Below are 19221 nucleotides of genomic sequence, written 5' to 3' on the forward strand. Positions count from 1 at the left end.
CTGTTAAGGAAGTCTGTAAAATTATAAAAACCAAACCAAGCAAGAAGATCTCTCTATACTTTCATGTCTCCTTGATTTCTATTCCCAGGACTCAATGTGAGCTACAATTACTTACCCCACCTTGCTTTTTCTCTTACGATATGAGTAACAATAGCATTTTTATAAATTGGTAAAGTGGGTGGGAAGGAAATAAGTAAGCACAAGAGTCTACCTATATGCTATTGTGATGTCGCAGACCATAAAACATCAAACGTAGGCAGACGAATTGTTTGGTATACTGGAAGGAGGATAATAAAAGCATTTTCACTACTAAAGAAAATTAAATGGGGGGGGGAAGAAAAAGAGAAAAGACTGATGGCAGTTTGAGCGTAGTGTGTTTGTTTTTCCTTTTCCTAACACACTGTGCCAAGTTTTGTACTCTTTCTGTTTCCAATTTTGCTTTCGGTGAAGGTTTCTCGAATCTCAGCAATCCCACACATAAACATTTATCGTTATATCCATTAAGACTTAAGGTTTTAGATTTTCAACTATGAGGGAGAACTCAGCCAAAGATGCTTGAAAGATAAATACGTTTAATTAGGGGCAGAGGATGATCATTAAAGGAAGTCTGACTGCTGCAGAAGTCATTAACAATCTTAAATGAAATTTTTATTTTTATGATAGCCATTTACATGTATAATAAGAGCCAATGATTCTTGGGAGCAGTGTGACAGAAACAGAGTGTGGCGAGAACTCATGTAAGACATACTATTTAAATGAGCTGGTGTTAGCTATTCATATTTGTTAATGAACTAGATATGCAGGGCTATAAGAATGAATGTTCTGATGCTTTAAATTTTAATATCTAGAAATCAAGGGTAAGGACCAATTACTAGAATTTCTACCCTTAAAGGAATAATTAATAATGATATAACAAATGTAGAGCTCCAAACTTCTTAAAAAAAAAAAAAGTTTAATTTGAAAAAATTAAGATAAATAGTTGAAAAACAGCCAAAACCACAGTGTCAGTATAGTTGTACTTTGTGATTGTGGCAGCTTTATGTGGTGGTCATGGATCATAATGCTAAATGTTTTAATATACAGTAATCCATATGAATGCATTGCAGACGCTCTTATCACCTGTAGTTAATGGTGCCTGTGATACAAATGTCCAGGCTGCTCTTCGCTCTTACCTTTATGGTAAATAAACTAGCATTCTGGAATCACAATAATTAAATAAAATGTAAATCCCTAATCTCATTTGGCTATTTGGACCAAGAAAGTTACCCAGCTATTACCTGTCTAGTTCTAATCATTAGTAATGATTTATTGTTCTTTTTTTTTATTATTGTTCTAAAAGTGCTCTGATGTGGTGCCTTGATGTCTAATGAAAAGAAATTGGTCTTAAAAAGCTACTCATTGTTTATCCTGACTCGTAGATAACACATTTTTCTTCTGATAAAATATTTTTCTTTTTTATTGTTCAAAACACACAATATAGACAATAATTCTAATTCTGGTGCTGTTTTATTTAGTAGTGTTTTATCCCTGGTGCCTGGCTGTCTACCATCATACCTCAGCACATAGCTTTACTCTGAGATAAGCCCCCTCTCCTTTGCTCTTTCTCCCATGCTTTCTGTAGTTTGTCTGCAGGATGCAGGTTTTGAACTGAAGAGTGCAGTGGAGTTCTTACTGTGCCTTTCCGGTTCCAGCACAATCAAAGTTTTGTGTTTGGAATTGTCCTTGACATTCTTTCGTCCCACAATGGGGTGGACACATTGTGCTGGAAACCATGACATCATTATCATTGACACAGACTTAAATAAATCACCTGCATCTAGGCCTCTTTCTGCTTATTCAAGGATTCTTCACCTCAAGGAAGAAAGTGCTCTTTATTTTTACAAACCTTCATCCCAAGGGTGGCTGGAAAACGCAAACTTTTACAAGTGTTTAAAAAATAAATACACTGTGGTTTTAGACGCAGTATGCTGAGTCAGAGGTGTCTTGCAAAATGTTTAAGGTTATGCATGAGGCAGAAAGACAGCCAGGACTGCCTTAATTCAGAGGACATATTCCTAAATTACACATGCCTATGTTCTTCTGAATATGGATTCCTTGAAATTTAATTAAATAAGAACATACATAGGATTTAAGGAGCCTTTGTGGTTCAGTGGGTAAAGTGCTAGACTAACTGAAAGGTCAGAGGTTAGAATCCACCAGCTGCTCTGTTGGAGAAAGATGTGGCAGTCTGCTTCTGTAAAGATTTACAGCCTTGGAAACCCTATGGGGCAGTTCTACTCTGTCCTATAGGGTCACTATGAGTGGAAATCCACTCGACAGCAGTGGGTATATGTAGAATTTCAAATAAATACCTAAAAGACTTAATAAATTGAGCTTGAAACAAGAAAATGGGTGATATTCAGTAAATTGAAGCAAAGTACATTCCTAGTAAAAGTGACACCATCTCATCTAACATCTCCGAAAGATCGCAGTTATGCAATCTTTGGTAAAAGAGACTTATAGCTAATGGAATGCAATGTAGACCAAGTGCCAAATACACATTTGCATACCCAACATTTATTAATTTGGGAAGCAACCACCTACTCTAACTTCTCTTTACTTTTTCATAAGAAAATGACAATGAGGAAGGAAGTACAGCAGAAATCTTGAACATTACCACTATTATGCAAAAAAAAAAAAAAAAAAATGCTGTTAACTGTTTTCCCCTCAGTGACTCGATGTGCTCTCAGATGGAAAACTTATGATTCTTGTGACTCTTGGCTACCAGAAATCACATGAGATGACTGAGGAAGAAAGACACAAAAGCTATATTTATATCTACTACAGAACTTCTCAGAAATACTTTAATTTAATTCCTTGCAGAGACTGATAAAAATATCAGATGAGGGAACCTTTCAACCGATCAATTATTATAATTGACAATACTATATTACTATATATTGAACTTCTAAATGTTTTATGCAAAATAGCCCTGTGAAAATATTTCTTAACCAAGGCAGAAGTCCAGGCCTGGGATTGAAATCAAGGTTATTGTACAACTTAAACAAATACCATTCAAATTTTCTGACTGTTATGTGCAGTGGCATTAAATTAGCATCTGTTTATACCTATGTCTTTTAACTTAAGACTGCTCGTGATTTTTCAGCTCTGGGCCCATAAACCAATAGCAAGATACTGCTTGTAAAACCACCAATTAAAAATGATTATGTATTTTAATTTTGCTGTGGCATTTGCTAGGAACTGTTTTTCTATCAATTATGACTAGAATGTGATAAGCAAAGAATGTCACGATAAACTTGGGAACTCACAGAGCCCTATTTATGTTTTCCTTGTTTTAAGTAAAATGATTATTATCATGGCAATATTAATCCTGAATCATATTTGGTTCTCATCAATATTGCTATTTTAAAAATATGATATTTAAAAGTTCATGTTTAATTTACTTAACTGGAAGGATTTTCACTGTCAGCTGTCCTCTGCATTCTCACATCCTCTACAATTTGGTAGGCAGAAATTTCAAGAGTTCTCTCTTAGTTCAAACTCTGTCTTATTTTAAAATACTACAGTGATGAAAATGACCCTTTATCATTTATTAATCTTCAACTTCAAATGTTACATATTTTCATCTTTATAAGAACAATAAACTGTTGTTACATCTATATACTTTTCCCTTCAGAAATGACTATGATTATCTGTTGGGATAGAAAGGAACAGGTATTTATGGAATGGTGTGGAAAGAAATAAGGAAGGTATGATTTGGAAACAGTGGGCATTCATTTTCAGTACCTCTGGGATGCTTGTTATATAAACTGAACATTCCAAATTTTGATATGTAGACTTAGGTTTAAAAAAAAAAAATTCTTGCATAGATTAGAACAATCAGAGCTACCCCAAGGGAGAAAAACAAAAAAGCATGAAAATAAAATAAGAAATTCTGACTTGTCACGAAGCATGCAGAATTACCAGAGGCATACCAGCTAGTATGCCTCTTCATAACTACAGATACTTAGTTGCTTTTGACTCTTCTTGAAAAAATAATATCCTTCCCCCTGTTTGTCACTGGAACTGCCACCAGAAAAAAAGCCCTTCGTTTACCCCAAATAAGCACCTCTGTTTTTCACAGCTTGCAGTAATGCTTAAAGTAAATAAGTTCTTGTGCAAGCTAGCACTATTGGATTCATTCACTTGCCTGAACAAAGCTATTGTTTAGAGGTTTACAACAAGCCTTTTCTCTGTTTCCTTTAAAAGAATCTTCCTTGTTCCTGTGGTTGGCATGCTTAGTGTATAGTAAGCCTTTCTACAGTTTTCAAATGCTAAAGATAATTTTTCTCTACAGAAGAAATGAAGGAAGACTATGACACTATGGGGCCAGAAGCCACGATCCAGACCACAATTAACAATGGTACAGGTAAGTTAAGTTTATCACGCCAAGATCCTATTTGTCCTGTGTCATGTGCATTCTGTGAGTCAGAGAAAGAAACACTGCCCCATCTATTTGTATCCCATGACTTAACAGTTAAGTTAGACTTTTGTTTCAAAGCAGAGTTCTCTACATTTTGGTATTTTATTCATCAAATATATCTTTCATCCATATACCCCAATTTGCTTCTGAAGGTCAAAAATACTGAACTAAAAAATAGATTCTTTCCTAGCATAGATTGGGCAAACTTACAGTCATCATTTTTAAAGATTGCATAAAAAGATACTTGACTGCTAACCAGAAGGCTGGCAGTTCAAACCCACCAGCCACTCCTCGGAAGGAAGATGGGGCAATCTGCTTCCATAGTGATACTGCCTCGGCAACCCAATGAAGGGTCACTATGAGTCGGGTCCAATTCGATGGCACATAACAACAACAACATAAATAACTTTAAAATTAGAATATGATATGCCTCTCCTGGTCACCACTGGGTATCAGTTATGGAAAATTCAAATCATAAGGTGTCACTTATATTGGAAAATAATTTGTTTCAGAAAGCAAACCAACAAATATACCTCACAAAAAAATTCATCACTCCCATTCCTTTTTATTCTTTCTGCACTTTAAGTTCTTTGCATCTTTTAGCTGAAAAGTTACAATGGGAAACATTTAAGTGGTGTTTTTGTTTTACTCTGCTGTTGCTATAGGATGGAGTTTCAGGACAGTTGTGAAATTCCATATTCTTTCCCTAAAACTGAATGGCATCTTTTCACATATTCTCATGTCACCAACTCAAATTTAGGTTGACTCACTATGTTTATCTCGCTTTTCCTGGATGGAACTAATTATTTTTGGTGTTTCAAACAGTCCTCCACACTACCATTACAAATATTAGCATAATGACCAGTATAAAATAATCTTCCAAAACAAAACTTAAAAAAAAAAAAAAAAAATCACATGATTACTTCGACCCAATCACCAATGGAAAAATGCAGTTTTATGAAATTTTATAACTGTAAATAATCAAGATGATAGTCATCTCTCTCTTATGTTGATACACATCATAACTGCTCATGCTGTGCTTCTATTTAGAATGCTCTTATAAATAACTTAAAAGGCACTAATTCATTTTCTTGGGGGTAAAGTAGGAGAAATAATGAAAAACTATTGTAATTTTTTCTCATTTGAATAATGTCCCTTAATTTCAGGTACAAAGATGAAACTGTACAACATGTGGTTATAGAAAAGTTACAGATTTGGGAAACAAGAATCCTAATTTCTAGACAGTTCTCAAAATGTAACCTTTGGCACATCACTTACTCTCTTTGGAGCTCAAGACCCACACCAGAATGAATGAATAAATTGAAAAATGAATAGATTGAATTTTTGTGCTAAGAATCTTTCTAACTTTAATATTTTATGTGTCAGGGCTACTCTGAGCATGTCAAAATAGGAGTAATACCAAATAACTTTATATAAAAGTATGATATTAAAAAGATACTATGAATTAGAAAATTTTTATGATGTCCCAACTCATAAGGTCAGAAATGGTTGCATTTTCCTTTTAAAAATAAATGTTATATTTCAACTTCAAATAATTAAAAGCTATTTTTATTACCTTTATAAACATTTAAAGTGTTCCAAAATTAAATTTACCCCACAAAGTGACAATGTACTAGCAGTTTTATACACCTAGAATCTAAAGTGAGGTTAATAAATATTGTTCCTATTCAGAAAATTTAAAAATCAATTTGAATGCCCTTTCACCAGGCTTTAAAATCTCCCTTCCTCATGTTACTTACTATTTCTTACAATTCATATTTATTCAATCAATCAATTTGTATTTATTGAGTGTCTTCTATATAGTTACCATGTGTGTATGTGGAAGATAGACCAGGAAGACTAAAATATGGTCACTATTTAATTTGGAAGATGAGACTAACATGCATGAGAAAATAATGAACAATGAGTGAAAACATGGAACAAATATGCAAAAAAAAAAAAAAAAGGCAGCCACCATAATGCTTTGGAATTGCAGAAGTAGGAGAGAACCTATGAGGTGGGAATTCGGTTAAGGCTTTGAACTGAGTAGATTTTCTATAGTTATAGAGGAATGAGGGAGGGCTTTCTAGCAGAGGAGGGTGTGTGAGCCAAGGCAGGAAAGTATGCTATCTATTCAGAGGATAAAGAGTAAACGGGTTTCATTAAAGCATAGGGCCCTACAGAGCATTTCAGGCGAAATAAAACTGGACGTTTAATTTGGTAGAGAGATAAAGCATCAAACAAAAAGATTCTAGGTCATATTATACTACCATGATTTCCGTGGGTCAAAAATTTTAAGAGACCAACTGGAACTCATTGTAGTTAGTCAGGTATAAAATGACAAACAAAACAAAAGCTTGACCTAGGGTAGTGACAGTGGAGAAATTAACACCATAACTTCTTAATAACCAATTGATTCTCTCAGTAACGCAGTCAACGTGGCCATGGGTGTCTAGAATATGGCAAAGGAGCCCTGGTGGTGCAGTAGTTAAGCACTTGGGTACTAACCAAAAGGTTGGTAGTGCAAACCCACCAAATGGCTCTGCAGGAGAAAGACCTGGTGACTTGCTCCCATAGAGATTACAGCCTAGAAAATCTTATAGGCAGTTCTACTCTGTCACATGTGGTCACTGTGAGTTAAAAATCAACTCAATAGCACATAACCAGCACAATAGAATATGCTGAGAAGGTCCCTCAAAAACAAAAAACCAAACTCACTGCTGTAGAGTCAGACCCCACTCATAGCGACCTCTCCTTGGGTTTCTGAGGCAGTATCTCTACAGAAGCAGATTGCCCAATCTTCCTTCCGAGGAGTGGCTGGTGGGTTTGAATCATCAGCCTTCTGGTTAGCAATCAAATGCCTTAGGCATTATGCCACCAGAGCTCTCGAGAAGGTCCCTAGGTGGCACAAATGGTTTGCTCTAGACTGCTAACTTAAAGGTTGGTGATTCTAACCCACCCAGTGGTAAGGTGGAAAAAAGTTTTGATAATCTGCTTCTGTTATGATTACAGTCAAGGAAACCCTATGGATCAGTTCTACTTTGTAATACATCGGTCACCATCAGTAAGAATCAACACAACGGCAACTTAACAACAGTAGAATAAGGCAGTACTTGCTATTCTAGATATACAGGATTCCGTTTTGAGGAGCCATTGAGCTGGTGTTTAGACATAAGGATTTTCATGTAAGAGTTAGACACATATGTAAGAATGTCCATTGAAAATGAAACCGAAGATGCCAAGGCTGGAGATAGTGATTTGAAACTCATGTGTGTGTGTGTATATATATATATATACACACACATATATATATATATATATATATATATACACAGATGGTATTTAACATCATGGGACAATGAGATTTGCAGCTGAGAAGATATTTATTGAACAAGTAGAAAGTTGAGGCCAGGGCTCTGGGTGGGTAGGGAGAAAAATCAAATGCACTGAAGGAAAGAAGATGTTAAGGATAGAAAAAATAATTTAAACATCTAGAAGGAAAAGAAAGTTTCAAAAAGGAGAGGGTGTTCAACTCAGTCAAAACTTCAAATAACTACAGTTGTAGATGAATGCTTAGCAGACACTTTGGACTTGACAATTAGAAATTGATTTGTGGCCCTCAGTTTATAACACTCCCCTTTTAGAGAATAAATACTTATCTCTTTCCAACCTTAACTTTACTGCTTCCTACCCAAAGCCTTACCCCAAATCAAGAAGTTCCCTTCTTAGAATCCTTAATTGCCTCCTTATTACTTAAGGGACAAAATCCACATTTCTCAGTCCAATATTAAGTGCCATCCATTTCATTCCAACAGTGTTCCATTCTTCTTGTACCAAATCCCTTGTTGATACAAAAGAATAATCATGTTTATTCTAACCTCTGAATCTCTGTCCCTGTTATCCCTCAGACTGGAATCGCCCAGCCCCTCTCTTCCAGTCATCATCAGAGTTTTACCCCCTTCTGTTCTTCAGGGCCAGCTCATGTCTCATTTCCTTAATGTGGTCATTCTTGAACACTTCAACCCACATCAGTCTCATCTTTTCTGAAATTCCACAGCTCTAGGGTGTACCACTAATTTTAGTATATTGATATTGTTCCTCTTTATATTATGTACCTATTTTACCTACTTAATTGAATGAGGACAAGAGATTGCTTCAGCTATAAAATATGAGTAGATTATCATGGTATCTACCTGATAAGATTGTTAAGGTAATTAAATAAATAATGAATAATAGATTGACCTTAGTAAATGCCTGGAAATACTTACTTTAAGGAAAGGGCTATCCCCTGTTTGTCTCAAAGTGCGCAGTACAGCAGCAAACACACATGGTAGACATGACTGGCAAAATGAATGAATAAATAAATGAGTGGGTATTTAGTGGAGAAAAAATGGGACTCTGAGAAAAGAAAACATGATAGGGGAAACATTCCCTGTAAAGGAGATTCCATCCAGTATCTACAGAGACTGACACCAGGATTTTAGTCTCTGAAATCAACTTGTTAAAGGCAAAGAATAACAGCCTGGAGTGTCACTACTTTTTAACATCAGGGTTAGTGCAGTGCAGCAAAATTGATTTATAACTACATAAAGCGTTGCAACCCCTGATTTATATGAATAACTTGCACCATGTATAATTTCACTGATTTTAATGTTTAAAAATAAGAATGAAAATTGTATACTTTAGCTCATAAGATAAAGAATGCCTTTTTACAAAGAACCCTACATCTTTCAGATATGAATAGGATTCAAATTCAGAATGAAGTTATTATATAGAGTTTTTAAGAGTGTGTAAAAAAATTCTTTTTCTAAGAAGATTAGAGAAATGGAAAAATTTAGGAGCATTATAAACATGAGTTAGCCTACACATTAGTACATTAGTAGTAACAAGTATCTATCGTAGGTCCATGGTGATCCTTAGCATTAATGCAGTTCCATGTGCATATCAAGACCCAAATAGGCCCCTGATGTTTTCCTCTTTGAATGTGTGAAAGTTATATTTACTCAGACAATCTAGTACACTAGCTATAAAGGGCTATTAATAACCACCTGAATCTTTGCTTCCTTTATTGGAGGGGGAAAAAAAAAATAGCGACTTGCATCTGAAAACTGGGCAAATCTGATTTAGAGCTCAGTTACTAATCTTACATATGGCAGGAAAATTATTGTCCTGGAACTAACTATATAGATTCTAAGTATAGTCATTAAAATATGCTTCCAATATTTTAAGAATAATATATAGATGCAGCCACTCCGTGGAAGGAAGATGCAGCAATCTACTTCCGTAAAGATATACAGCCTCAGAAACCCAATGGGGGTCGCTATGAGTCAGAATCAACTCGATAGTAGTGTTTTTTTTTTTTTTTCTTCTGTATATAGATGCTTTTATACATGTGAGGCAAATGGTAGCTTGGGATATTCTAGATTCTAGAGTCAAATAAAAATATTTTAAATTTATGTCTCCCAATTACTAATTATGTAAACTTGAGTATATAATTGATACGCCTTCCTTTCTATATCAATAAAGTAGAAATAATGTTTCCCTATGCATAACATCTCATTGTAGGGATTAAGTGACCTGTCATTTTTAAAGTCCTTAGTATAATGCCTAACATATACTAGGAACTCATACTAGTTTTTTGTTTGGTTTTCTTTTCTTTTTTTTTTTTGACCTGCATGTAAGCTTGAAACTACTTTTATTCATTAAGGAATAAATGCACTCTGAACACTTCCTCCTTTCACATAGGCACCTCATTAATTAACATCTTCTCTAGAAAACAAAAAATATAATATTTAAAAATTTGTACTGGAAGGACTAACCAGTCCATTCTGAGAGTGCTTGCCAATTAGATTCTCTTGATATCCAGAAAAACTTGAAGGACAAATTTCCTTTCACTGCTCTGGCAATGCAGGTGAAGTTAAAATGTGAAGGTTAAGAGATAATTTAGTTTTCTATTTAATTTCATCTTTATTTAGCATCTTTTTTTCTTAATTGTAGAAGAGGAGGATTTGGTAATATTTATAATGTTACTTTGTAACTGTAACTTTATTTGATCATAAATCTGTAACTTGATTTGACTAGCATCTGGAATCATATCTTTTTTTCTTCATGCCCTGCATAACAATCAGAGAGACAACAAATAAAACGTTCATCACTTGTTAACAACCGCTAAGTTACCTGCATTAATTCTTTCAGAGTATTCCTTCTGTGCAGAATCTGAACTGAGACTTCAGAAAGAGACTCAAAGAAAACACAAGATGTAGTTCTTGTCCTTAAGGACTTTAAATCTAAAATGGAGCCAATAGGAAAAATAAACACCATAATGACAGGAAGGTATAATTTACAAATTATTAATTATAACTTCATTAACTATTAAAATTAATAGTCTTTTATTGTGACCCTATTAAATATAAAATTTTGTTAGACATAATGAAAGGTATAATGAGCAAAGAAGAGTCTTGTTCATTAAGGACTTATATTCAATAAAGTGAATTTAAAAATGGTAAACAAATAAGGAATGCATATAAAACATTTTGCATAATGTTAAGGAATAATAAATGCTAAATTGTTCCTACCTACTATTACTGTTATTATTATTTATAATAAAATATTTAACAAGAAGGTCACAGGTTCAAAACCCATCAGCTGCTCTGGAGGAGGAAGGTGAAGCAATCTACTTCCGTAAAGACTGTCAGACTTGAAAACCCCACGAGGGTCGCTATGAGTCGGAATCGACTCAATGGCAGTCGGATCGGTTTTGGGCTTTTATAATATTACATGGATTAAGGTGTTTATATTTAAAATACAACATGCTTTGTAGATTCAAATGAAAAAATGTCTATGGTTGTGGAGGGTTTCTTAAAGAGTGTAGAGTCCAAAGATTGAAGATATAGGAAAATGGATGCCTTAAAGATACTGCATATCTGAGGGGAGGTTTTCTTTGGGACAAAGGCTTACTAAACATGTCAGTAAGTAAAAGAGAGAAAGATTGAAAATTTAAAAGGAGGATGATAAAAGATGCTGAAGAGTTGTGAGTGGATCGCTTTAGATGGTAGCCTTGGCAGTGGACAGGGACACATTTTAGCAGTAAGATCCAAAGAAGGAAGAGTGATGGTAGACAGATTTTGTTTGAATTTAAGATATGTCAGAGAGTTCACATCATACTGATTGCCCTCTGAAGTACGTAGAAAAAGAGATCACCATCATCAGTTAACAGTAAGGGAATGGAAGTAGTATTGGCCTCTTGAGTGAAAATTTAGAGTAATTGCATAGAGATTCAGCTATAAGCATTTATTTTTTAAAAAAGAAAACCTTATTCTGGTAAGGTAGTCTAAAAAAAATCTATACAATTATTTAAGCTTCTTTAGACATTTTTGGTATTCCAGAAGCAGAGAAACAGGACTGGATTTTAGTTTGGCAAGCTAAGAATTATACTAGAATAAGGGGCAAAGATGGAAGTGATTTTGAGTCCTAACCTCAGCCAAGAAGTTAGTAAAACAGAAACAGATGAGATGGACTGGAGGACTTGTCAGGGCCTGGTTATCAAAATTAACTATGTGTGTCAGGAGAACAAGGAACTGAATGATGGAGAAGGACAGAAGACTGAAATTAGGGAGTGAAATTTCCAAGTTCTGGTTCTTAGAGATGGAATTGTCCCAGGTTTAGTCCATACAGAGGTGTGGCCATCATGTTGTTGGACATGAGAAAGTCAGTGCTCTGTGAGTCCAGGATTCTGTATGGACTTACCTTTGAATGATGTTGTTTCCCAAAATAATAGCAATGGCAGCCTGGGGAAAACAAAATCATGGGATTTGTTCTTGAGCTTTATAGGTAATGTCCTGAAACATGATGATGAAAATTGATGACTCAGACTTCAAAAAATTACTGTTGCAGATAGAAGACTCTTTGAGGGTTGAGATGACTTTGCTCTTGTCCATATTTCTTCTTAATAGGTGCAATAGTTTATACAGTATTGATGATTGATAAACAGGTTGTTGAATTGGCGGATAAAAGAATGAATTAATGGAACAGGAAAGCAGGTTCAAAAACAGTGGTGTGAATTAAGGAGCATGTTGACATCCTCCTTTTTGTGTGTGTCAACACAGATGAAAGCAAGAACAGGCTCTGCTGGGAAGGTCCATGAGGGAGGGGATATTATCAAGGAATGACACAGTTTCATTTGCTCTGTAAAAGTGGAATGCATGTAGGAGGATATTATTAAGCATGTGGGGGGATAAGCAAGTAATATGCGAAATGGGAAAGCAAAATGAACCTTGAATGAAGTTCTTTTTTGTTCTCTAGTCCTAAACTAAGTATGAGACATTTTTATATAATAAATTACAATCAAATAACTAATTAGACAATGTTGTTTGTTGTTATGTGCGGTTGAGTCAGACCCGACGCATAGGGACCCCTCCTTGGGTTTCTGAGGCAGTATCACTACGGAAGTAGATTGTCCCAGCTTCCTTCTGAGTGGTGGCTGGTGGGTTTGAACCGCCAGCCTTCTGGTTAGCAGTCAAGTGCCTTAAGCATTATGCTCCCAGAGCTCTCTAATAAATCAATAGTTAATAAAAATTCACCTTGGCAGGGTGCTTCAGAAAGTTATTGTAGGTTGAGTGCCTTTGAGGCTTGATGAAAAATTAGAAAAATCCAATTTAGGAAAATACTATCTTTAAATAATAAATGGAATTGTAAAAAATAAGCATCTTAAAGAAATTGTACGATGGCTGATCCATTTCTGGATCACCAAGTGAGTAAATAAAACAAATGTACAAGACATGGGGACACACAAAAAAATGTGAGAAAAAAATGTTAAGAATTTAACTGGAATCATATCTTTTTTTCTTCATGCCCTGCATGAATCAGAGAGACAACAAATAAAACGTTCATTACTTGTTAACAACCACTAAGGTACCTGCATTATATACATACATATATATATGTGTGTGTGTGTGTGCTTATGTATGTATTAAAGTGGGCATTTTAATTGGCTTTCCTCATACTAATTTTGTGGTATAATCAACTGAAAACCAAACCCATTGCCATCAAGTCAATTCTGACTCATAGTGACCCTATAGGATAGAGCAGAACTGCCCCATAGAGTTTCCAAGGCTGTAAATCTTTACCAGAGCAAACTGCCATAGCTTTCTTCCACAGAGTGGCTTGTTGTTGTTGTTGTTATGTGCCCTTGAGTCAGATCTGACTCATAGCGACCTCTCCTTGAGTTTCCAGCCTTCTGGTTAGCAGTCAAGTGCTTTAGGCATTACGCTACCTGAGGCTAGTGGGTTTGAACCACCAACTTTCTGGTTAACATCTGAGCGTTTAACCACTGCCCCACCAGGGCTCCTTATGGTATAATAATGTGTATTATTTAGAATTACTTATAGCATCATCATGATCTTTTCAGCATCAAGAGCCTGTTCAAATCAGATCAAGCCAGTTGTTGAGTCAACTTATGGTGACCCCATGTGTATCAGAATAGAACTGTGCTCCATAGGGTTTTTTAATGGCTAATTTTTCAGGAGCACATGGTCAGGATTTTCTTCAGAGTGCCTTGGGGTGGACTTCAACCTCCAACCTCTCAGTTAGAGGCCAAGCACCTTGATTGTTTGCACCACCCAGAAACTCCATCGGATCAGTTAGGTGTGATTAAAAAAACTGTAATTTTCAAACAGATGGGTCTTTCTTGTCTCTCTCTCTCTCTCTCTCTCCCTCTCCCTCTCTCTCTCTCTCTCTCTCACACACACACACACACACACACGTGCGCACGCGCTTGCACAAACTCAGTCATTATAACATAGTGGAAAGAGCAATTGGTTAAGAGTCAGGATATATAAATTCTACATCCAGCAATTCCAGAAACTGGTTGTGTAACCGTTTGAATCATTAACCTTGCTGATCTTAATTCTGTCATCTGTTAAAGTAAACTAGAAAATTTGACTAGAAAAGTAATTTTCAGACTCTACCTCACTATACCCTTTTTTCTAATGAAATTTTACTAGGAAGTATGGACAAAGAAAACAGAAAGCATGAGTTGCTCTAGTTGGGGAGGGAATGGGGAGCTTTCAGGGCCCTGCCTCATTATACCCAGGGCCAGCTTTATAGGCTTCCAATTTGCACAAATGCACAGGGTTCTGCATTTAGTGAGTTCACAGTTTAATGCTAGGCTGTTGCCATCCTGAAATTCTTAACAGTTTTGCACTGGGCCCCACAAACTATGTAGCCAGTCCTGATTATAGCTCACAAAATGCATTAGGATAGTAGCAGAGAATAAGGCAGGAGGCGAAGAGGAGATTAGGAATTGACCACCTGAAATACCAAATAAAACCACCAATTCTGTCCAGGTTTCTTCTTGGGGTGTGTCCAGAACAAGTGAATCCCGATTAAAAATCTAGACCTGGATGGAAAATCTTGCTTGAGCAAGAAACACTGTGGTACAAGGTATGACTCTCCTAATTTGGTCAAATATTAAAACCAAGAAAGGTGTCCATCAGGGTTGCTCCTGTACTTCACTCAGTTTGTACGCTGCGCATACAATCTGGGAAGTTGGACTATATGAAGAGGAACATGGCATCAGGATTGCAGGAAGACTCATTAAAAAGCGGCAATATGCAAATGATACAACTTTGCTTGCTCAAAGTGAAGAAGACTTGAAGCACTTACTGATGAAGATCAAAGACTACAGTCTTCAGTATGGATTACACCTCAACATAAAGAAAAGAAAATCCTCACAACTGGACCAATAAGCATTATCATGATAAATGGAGAAAATATTGAAGTTGTCAAGGATTTCATTTTACACCATCAATGCCTATGGAGAGGAATCAAGAAATCAAATGATGTATTTCATGGGGCAAATCTGCTGCAAAAGACCTATTCGAAAAGTTAAAAAAGCAAAAATGTCAGGCCTGACCCAAGCCATAGTGTTTTGAATTGCCTCGTATACATGCAAAAGCTGTACAGTAAATAAGAGCAACAAGAAGAATGGTGCTTTTGAATTATGGTATTGGTGAAGAAAATTGACAAGAATGGACAAATCTCTCTTGGAAGGAGATTATGCTTGGTGGAGGGTCAGCGAAAAAGAGACCCTTATCGAAATGGACTGACACGGTGGCTGCAACAATGGGATTAAACATAGCAACAATTGTGAGGATGGCACAAGACCAGGCAGTGTTTCCTTCTGCCATACTTAGGGCTGATAGGAGTCAAAACTGACTCAATGGCACCTGACAACAACAACAATGATGAGATTAGCAGGCTAGCAGGCAATTAAGCTTCTTTAATAATAAATTCTGTGTATTATATCCTTAGTATAGAAGAAGGGAAAAGAGTAAGAAAATTTTTTGTATCTTTATTATCCTCTCAGTTTAATAACTTCCAATTACTTTTATTATTATTACATGGAGTTTAAATTAAAACTTTTAAATTAGCCACCTTTCTTATCTGAGTAAAAGAAACCACACAAGCTTGATCATGAAGTATTCCTCAACAAGATTGGAGTGGATATATAGTGTTAATCAATTGTACAAGATCCGTTTATCAGGTAATTCCATTTGTACCTAAATACTTAACAAGGAGGGAGTCATGCTATTACAAAGCCTGTCATTTTCTTCTTATTTATCATCTCTGTCACACTTTTATATGTTGTAAGAGTTTGGTCATACAGTCAGACATTTGTCATGCAAATCACCATTTTCAAATTAATTTCATACAATGAGTTTTTTGAAAATAGAGAAAGGAAAGGTTCTGAAGAGAGGAAAACAGAAGTAGCACTTGGCAGGTTAGACAGGAGGGTCATTTTCAGACTGTAATCAGCGTACACCAAGAAGAGCCTTTCACTTCCTGGCTAATGAATGCTGAGGTTTTATTAGCTTTGTTTGCGATTACAAACAGCTATCTCCACTTCACAGCAAGAGTTTCCACAAAAAAATCACTGAAATCCCAAGCTTCTTGAGTGTCTCCTTCATTCATTCAGCACATATTTATTAAGCACTGTTTTCCTTGTGATGTTGTCTGTGGTTTCACGGCACCTCTAAAATAAATTTTCTTAATCTGTGTATGTGGTTCCCCCACTAGAAAGCTGTGCTGCTTTAAGTTTTTAATTGAAAAGCAAACAGATAAAACTCTGTAGGCCTAGCCAATGAATGGAAAGAAAATAGATTAGGGAAATGAATCCACTGAAATGACAGAATTCTGAAACTTCAAGGATATCCCAGAAAGCATCTAGTGACTTACTTTACCAAAAAACAAACAAACACACTCACTGCCATCAAGTAGGATCCAACTCATAGTGACCCCTCCTTGGGTTTCCGAGGCAGTATCACTACTGAAGTAGATTGTCCAATCTTCCTTCAGAGGAGTGGCTGGTGGGTTTGAACCGCCAGCCTTCTGGTTAGCAGTCAAATACCTAGGCACTACACCACCAGAGCTCCCACTGACTCACCTTACAGATGCAGAAATTGAGATTCAGAGATATAAAATAGCTGAGCCAAAATGACGGGTCCAGGAATTCTGAAACTTGGTCTAATCATTTAATTATTGAGAATCAGCAATGTGCCCGGCATTGTACTATCCAGTGGTGATACAAAGCTGAATGAGACATGATCTGTGCCTATAGTAGCTCACAGACATGTGATGTGGCAAGTTCAATGACTGAGATATGCAGATGATATTCAGAAACATTAGCAGGTGGGTGTGAACTCTGTTGAGACAGTCTTGGAGCCTACCTGACAGGGGAGTAATTCTGTGCCATTCATGCTTCTGAATGCCTTACTGAGTTACTTGAGGCAGAGGATTGAATGTCTAGAGCAGTGGTTTGCAGACTGGGAATGTATCAAAATCACTTGAAGGGTTTGCTAAAACACGGATTGTTGATTCAGTAGGTCTGGAGTGGGTCCTAAGTATTTACTTTTGGAGCAAGTTCCCAGGTTATAATGATACTGCTGGTCTGGGGACATTTTTGGCCTCAGGACCACATTTAGAAAATTATTGTCTTAGAGCATTTCTAGGTGTGATGAGTCTTTACAAAAGAACACTGGATTGCTGGGGAAAAACTCCTTATTTCATAAACTAAAAAAACCAAACCTGTTGCCATTGACTCGATGCTGATTCATAGCAACCCTATAGGAGGACAGAGTAGAACTTCTCCATAGGCTTTCCAATGCTGTGAATCTTTACAGAAGCAGACTGCATTGTCTTTCTCCCACAGAGCAGCTGGTGGGCTCAAACTGCCAACCTTCTAGTTAGCAACCGAGGGCTTAACGGCTGCACCACCAAGTCTCATTTATTTCATAACCTCCCTAAAATAAAATATTCTAAAAGTTGTTTTGTTAGTATACCAGTCCCCAAGTTTTAGATTACACGGTACTGTCAAAGATAAATACATATTCTCTAATTTGGGAATTCAAAAACAAAACAAAACATGAACTCTTTACCAGTCTGGACAGAGCAATTAAAACTGTGGACAGATATTGATCTTCACAGTCCCCTAATATAAAATCTAACTTTAAAATTAGACTCTGTTCCTGACTGGGCTGCTTCCTGCTGTTAGGAGATATATTTGGTCCCGTAGAGTGCTACAGATTCCCACCCCCCTATTCATTCTTTGACTCTCTGTTCTAAAGCTCTGACACATGGGGAATTCTCATTGGCATCTGAACATGTGTTCCTCGGAGAAAGCCATGTCAGAGCAGGGGTGTAGAGACTGGCCAAGATTCTGGACTAATTCCCAAGAAGAGAGAAGAAAACTTCGCTGTTGCTCTTGACTACCCTTCCCTGGCTTTATACATGCCTCTGTACCAGTCGGAGGCTCTGCTGGGCTGCTCGTGTAGCTGTGTAATGAGAAAAAGATCATCCTCTTCTCTCACAGTTGCTTTTAGATATCTAGTGCCAATATGTATTTTGGAAGCCTTCTGTTAAAATGCACGCATGCATTTTTAATGATGAAATACTTACATTCCATTAATTAGTTAACTTTAAACAAAGTAACATGAGAATTTATGTATCTCAACCAATGCTGAGTAGTATTTCTTAAACTGAAAAATTCAACACATTGATGACTAAATCAAAAATAATAGTCTGTTTTCTTAGCATCTAAGATGTTGTTAATAATGAGATTATTTTTCAAAAAGATGACAGATCCAGTTACCTAGATTGATGAAAATTCCCTTAAGTCTCTTAGCCTTGACCTAATGAAGTGACTAAAGGCTAGGTTATTATATGAATTATATCATTTCAACATTACATGGAAGAAGTGTACATATATATAAATACACACATATACTTGTAATCCTCTTACGTTTTGTTGTTGCCATCGAATCAATTCTGGCTCATAGTGACCCTATAAGACAAAGTAGAACTGCCCCATCTGGTCTCCAAGGCTGAAGTTTTTAAGGAGCCAGACTTTTCTCCCATGGAGCCACTGGTGAGTTTAAACTACAGATTCTCATTTTCAGCTAGCAGCGGAGTACACATTCATGTATTTGTAAGTCCAGTTATCATAGAATCACAAGCATCTAATGTGTATGTCTCTAAATATGAGAATCATAAGTGTAAGAAAAAATATAATCAACAGTGTTCTGTCCTCTTTCCCAAGCATACTATCTGGCGCTAGTAAAAAAGCTCACTGCTGTTGAGTTAGGTCCGACTCATAGCGAACCCTCCTTGGGTTTCGAGGCAGTATCTCTACAGAAATAGATTGCGCCCTTCCAAGGAGTGGCTGGTGGGTTTGAACCACCAGCCTTCTGGTTAGAAGTCAAATA

General features: G+C 36.3%; 1 protein-coding gene across 1 annotated transcript in view; it reads left to right on the forward strand.

The window, feature by feature from the left end:
- The window catches only part of ZEB2 (zinc finger E-box binding homeobox 2), a 136789-nt gene that overhangs the window by 93651 nt on the left and 23917 nt on the right, over positions 1-19221 (forward strand). Inside the window, exon 3 of the mRNA XM_007934947.2 lies at positions 4337-4408. Within this exon, the coding sequence (XP_007933138.1) occupies positions 4337-4408 (72 nt within the window). The remainder of the gene's footprint in view (positions 1-4336; positions 4409-19221) is intronic.

The sequence above is a fragment of the Orycteropus afer genome, unplaced genomic scaffold (genome assembly GCF_000298275.1).
Source record: "Orycteropus afer afer isolate SDZICR_OR568_19922 unplaced genomic scaffold, OryAfe1.0 scaffold00023, whole genome shotgun sequence".
Lineage (NCBI taxonomy): Eukaryota > Metazoa > Chordata > Mammalia > Tubulidentata > Orycteropodidae > Orycteropus > Orycteropus afer.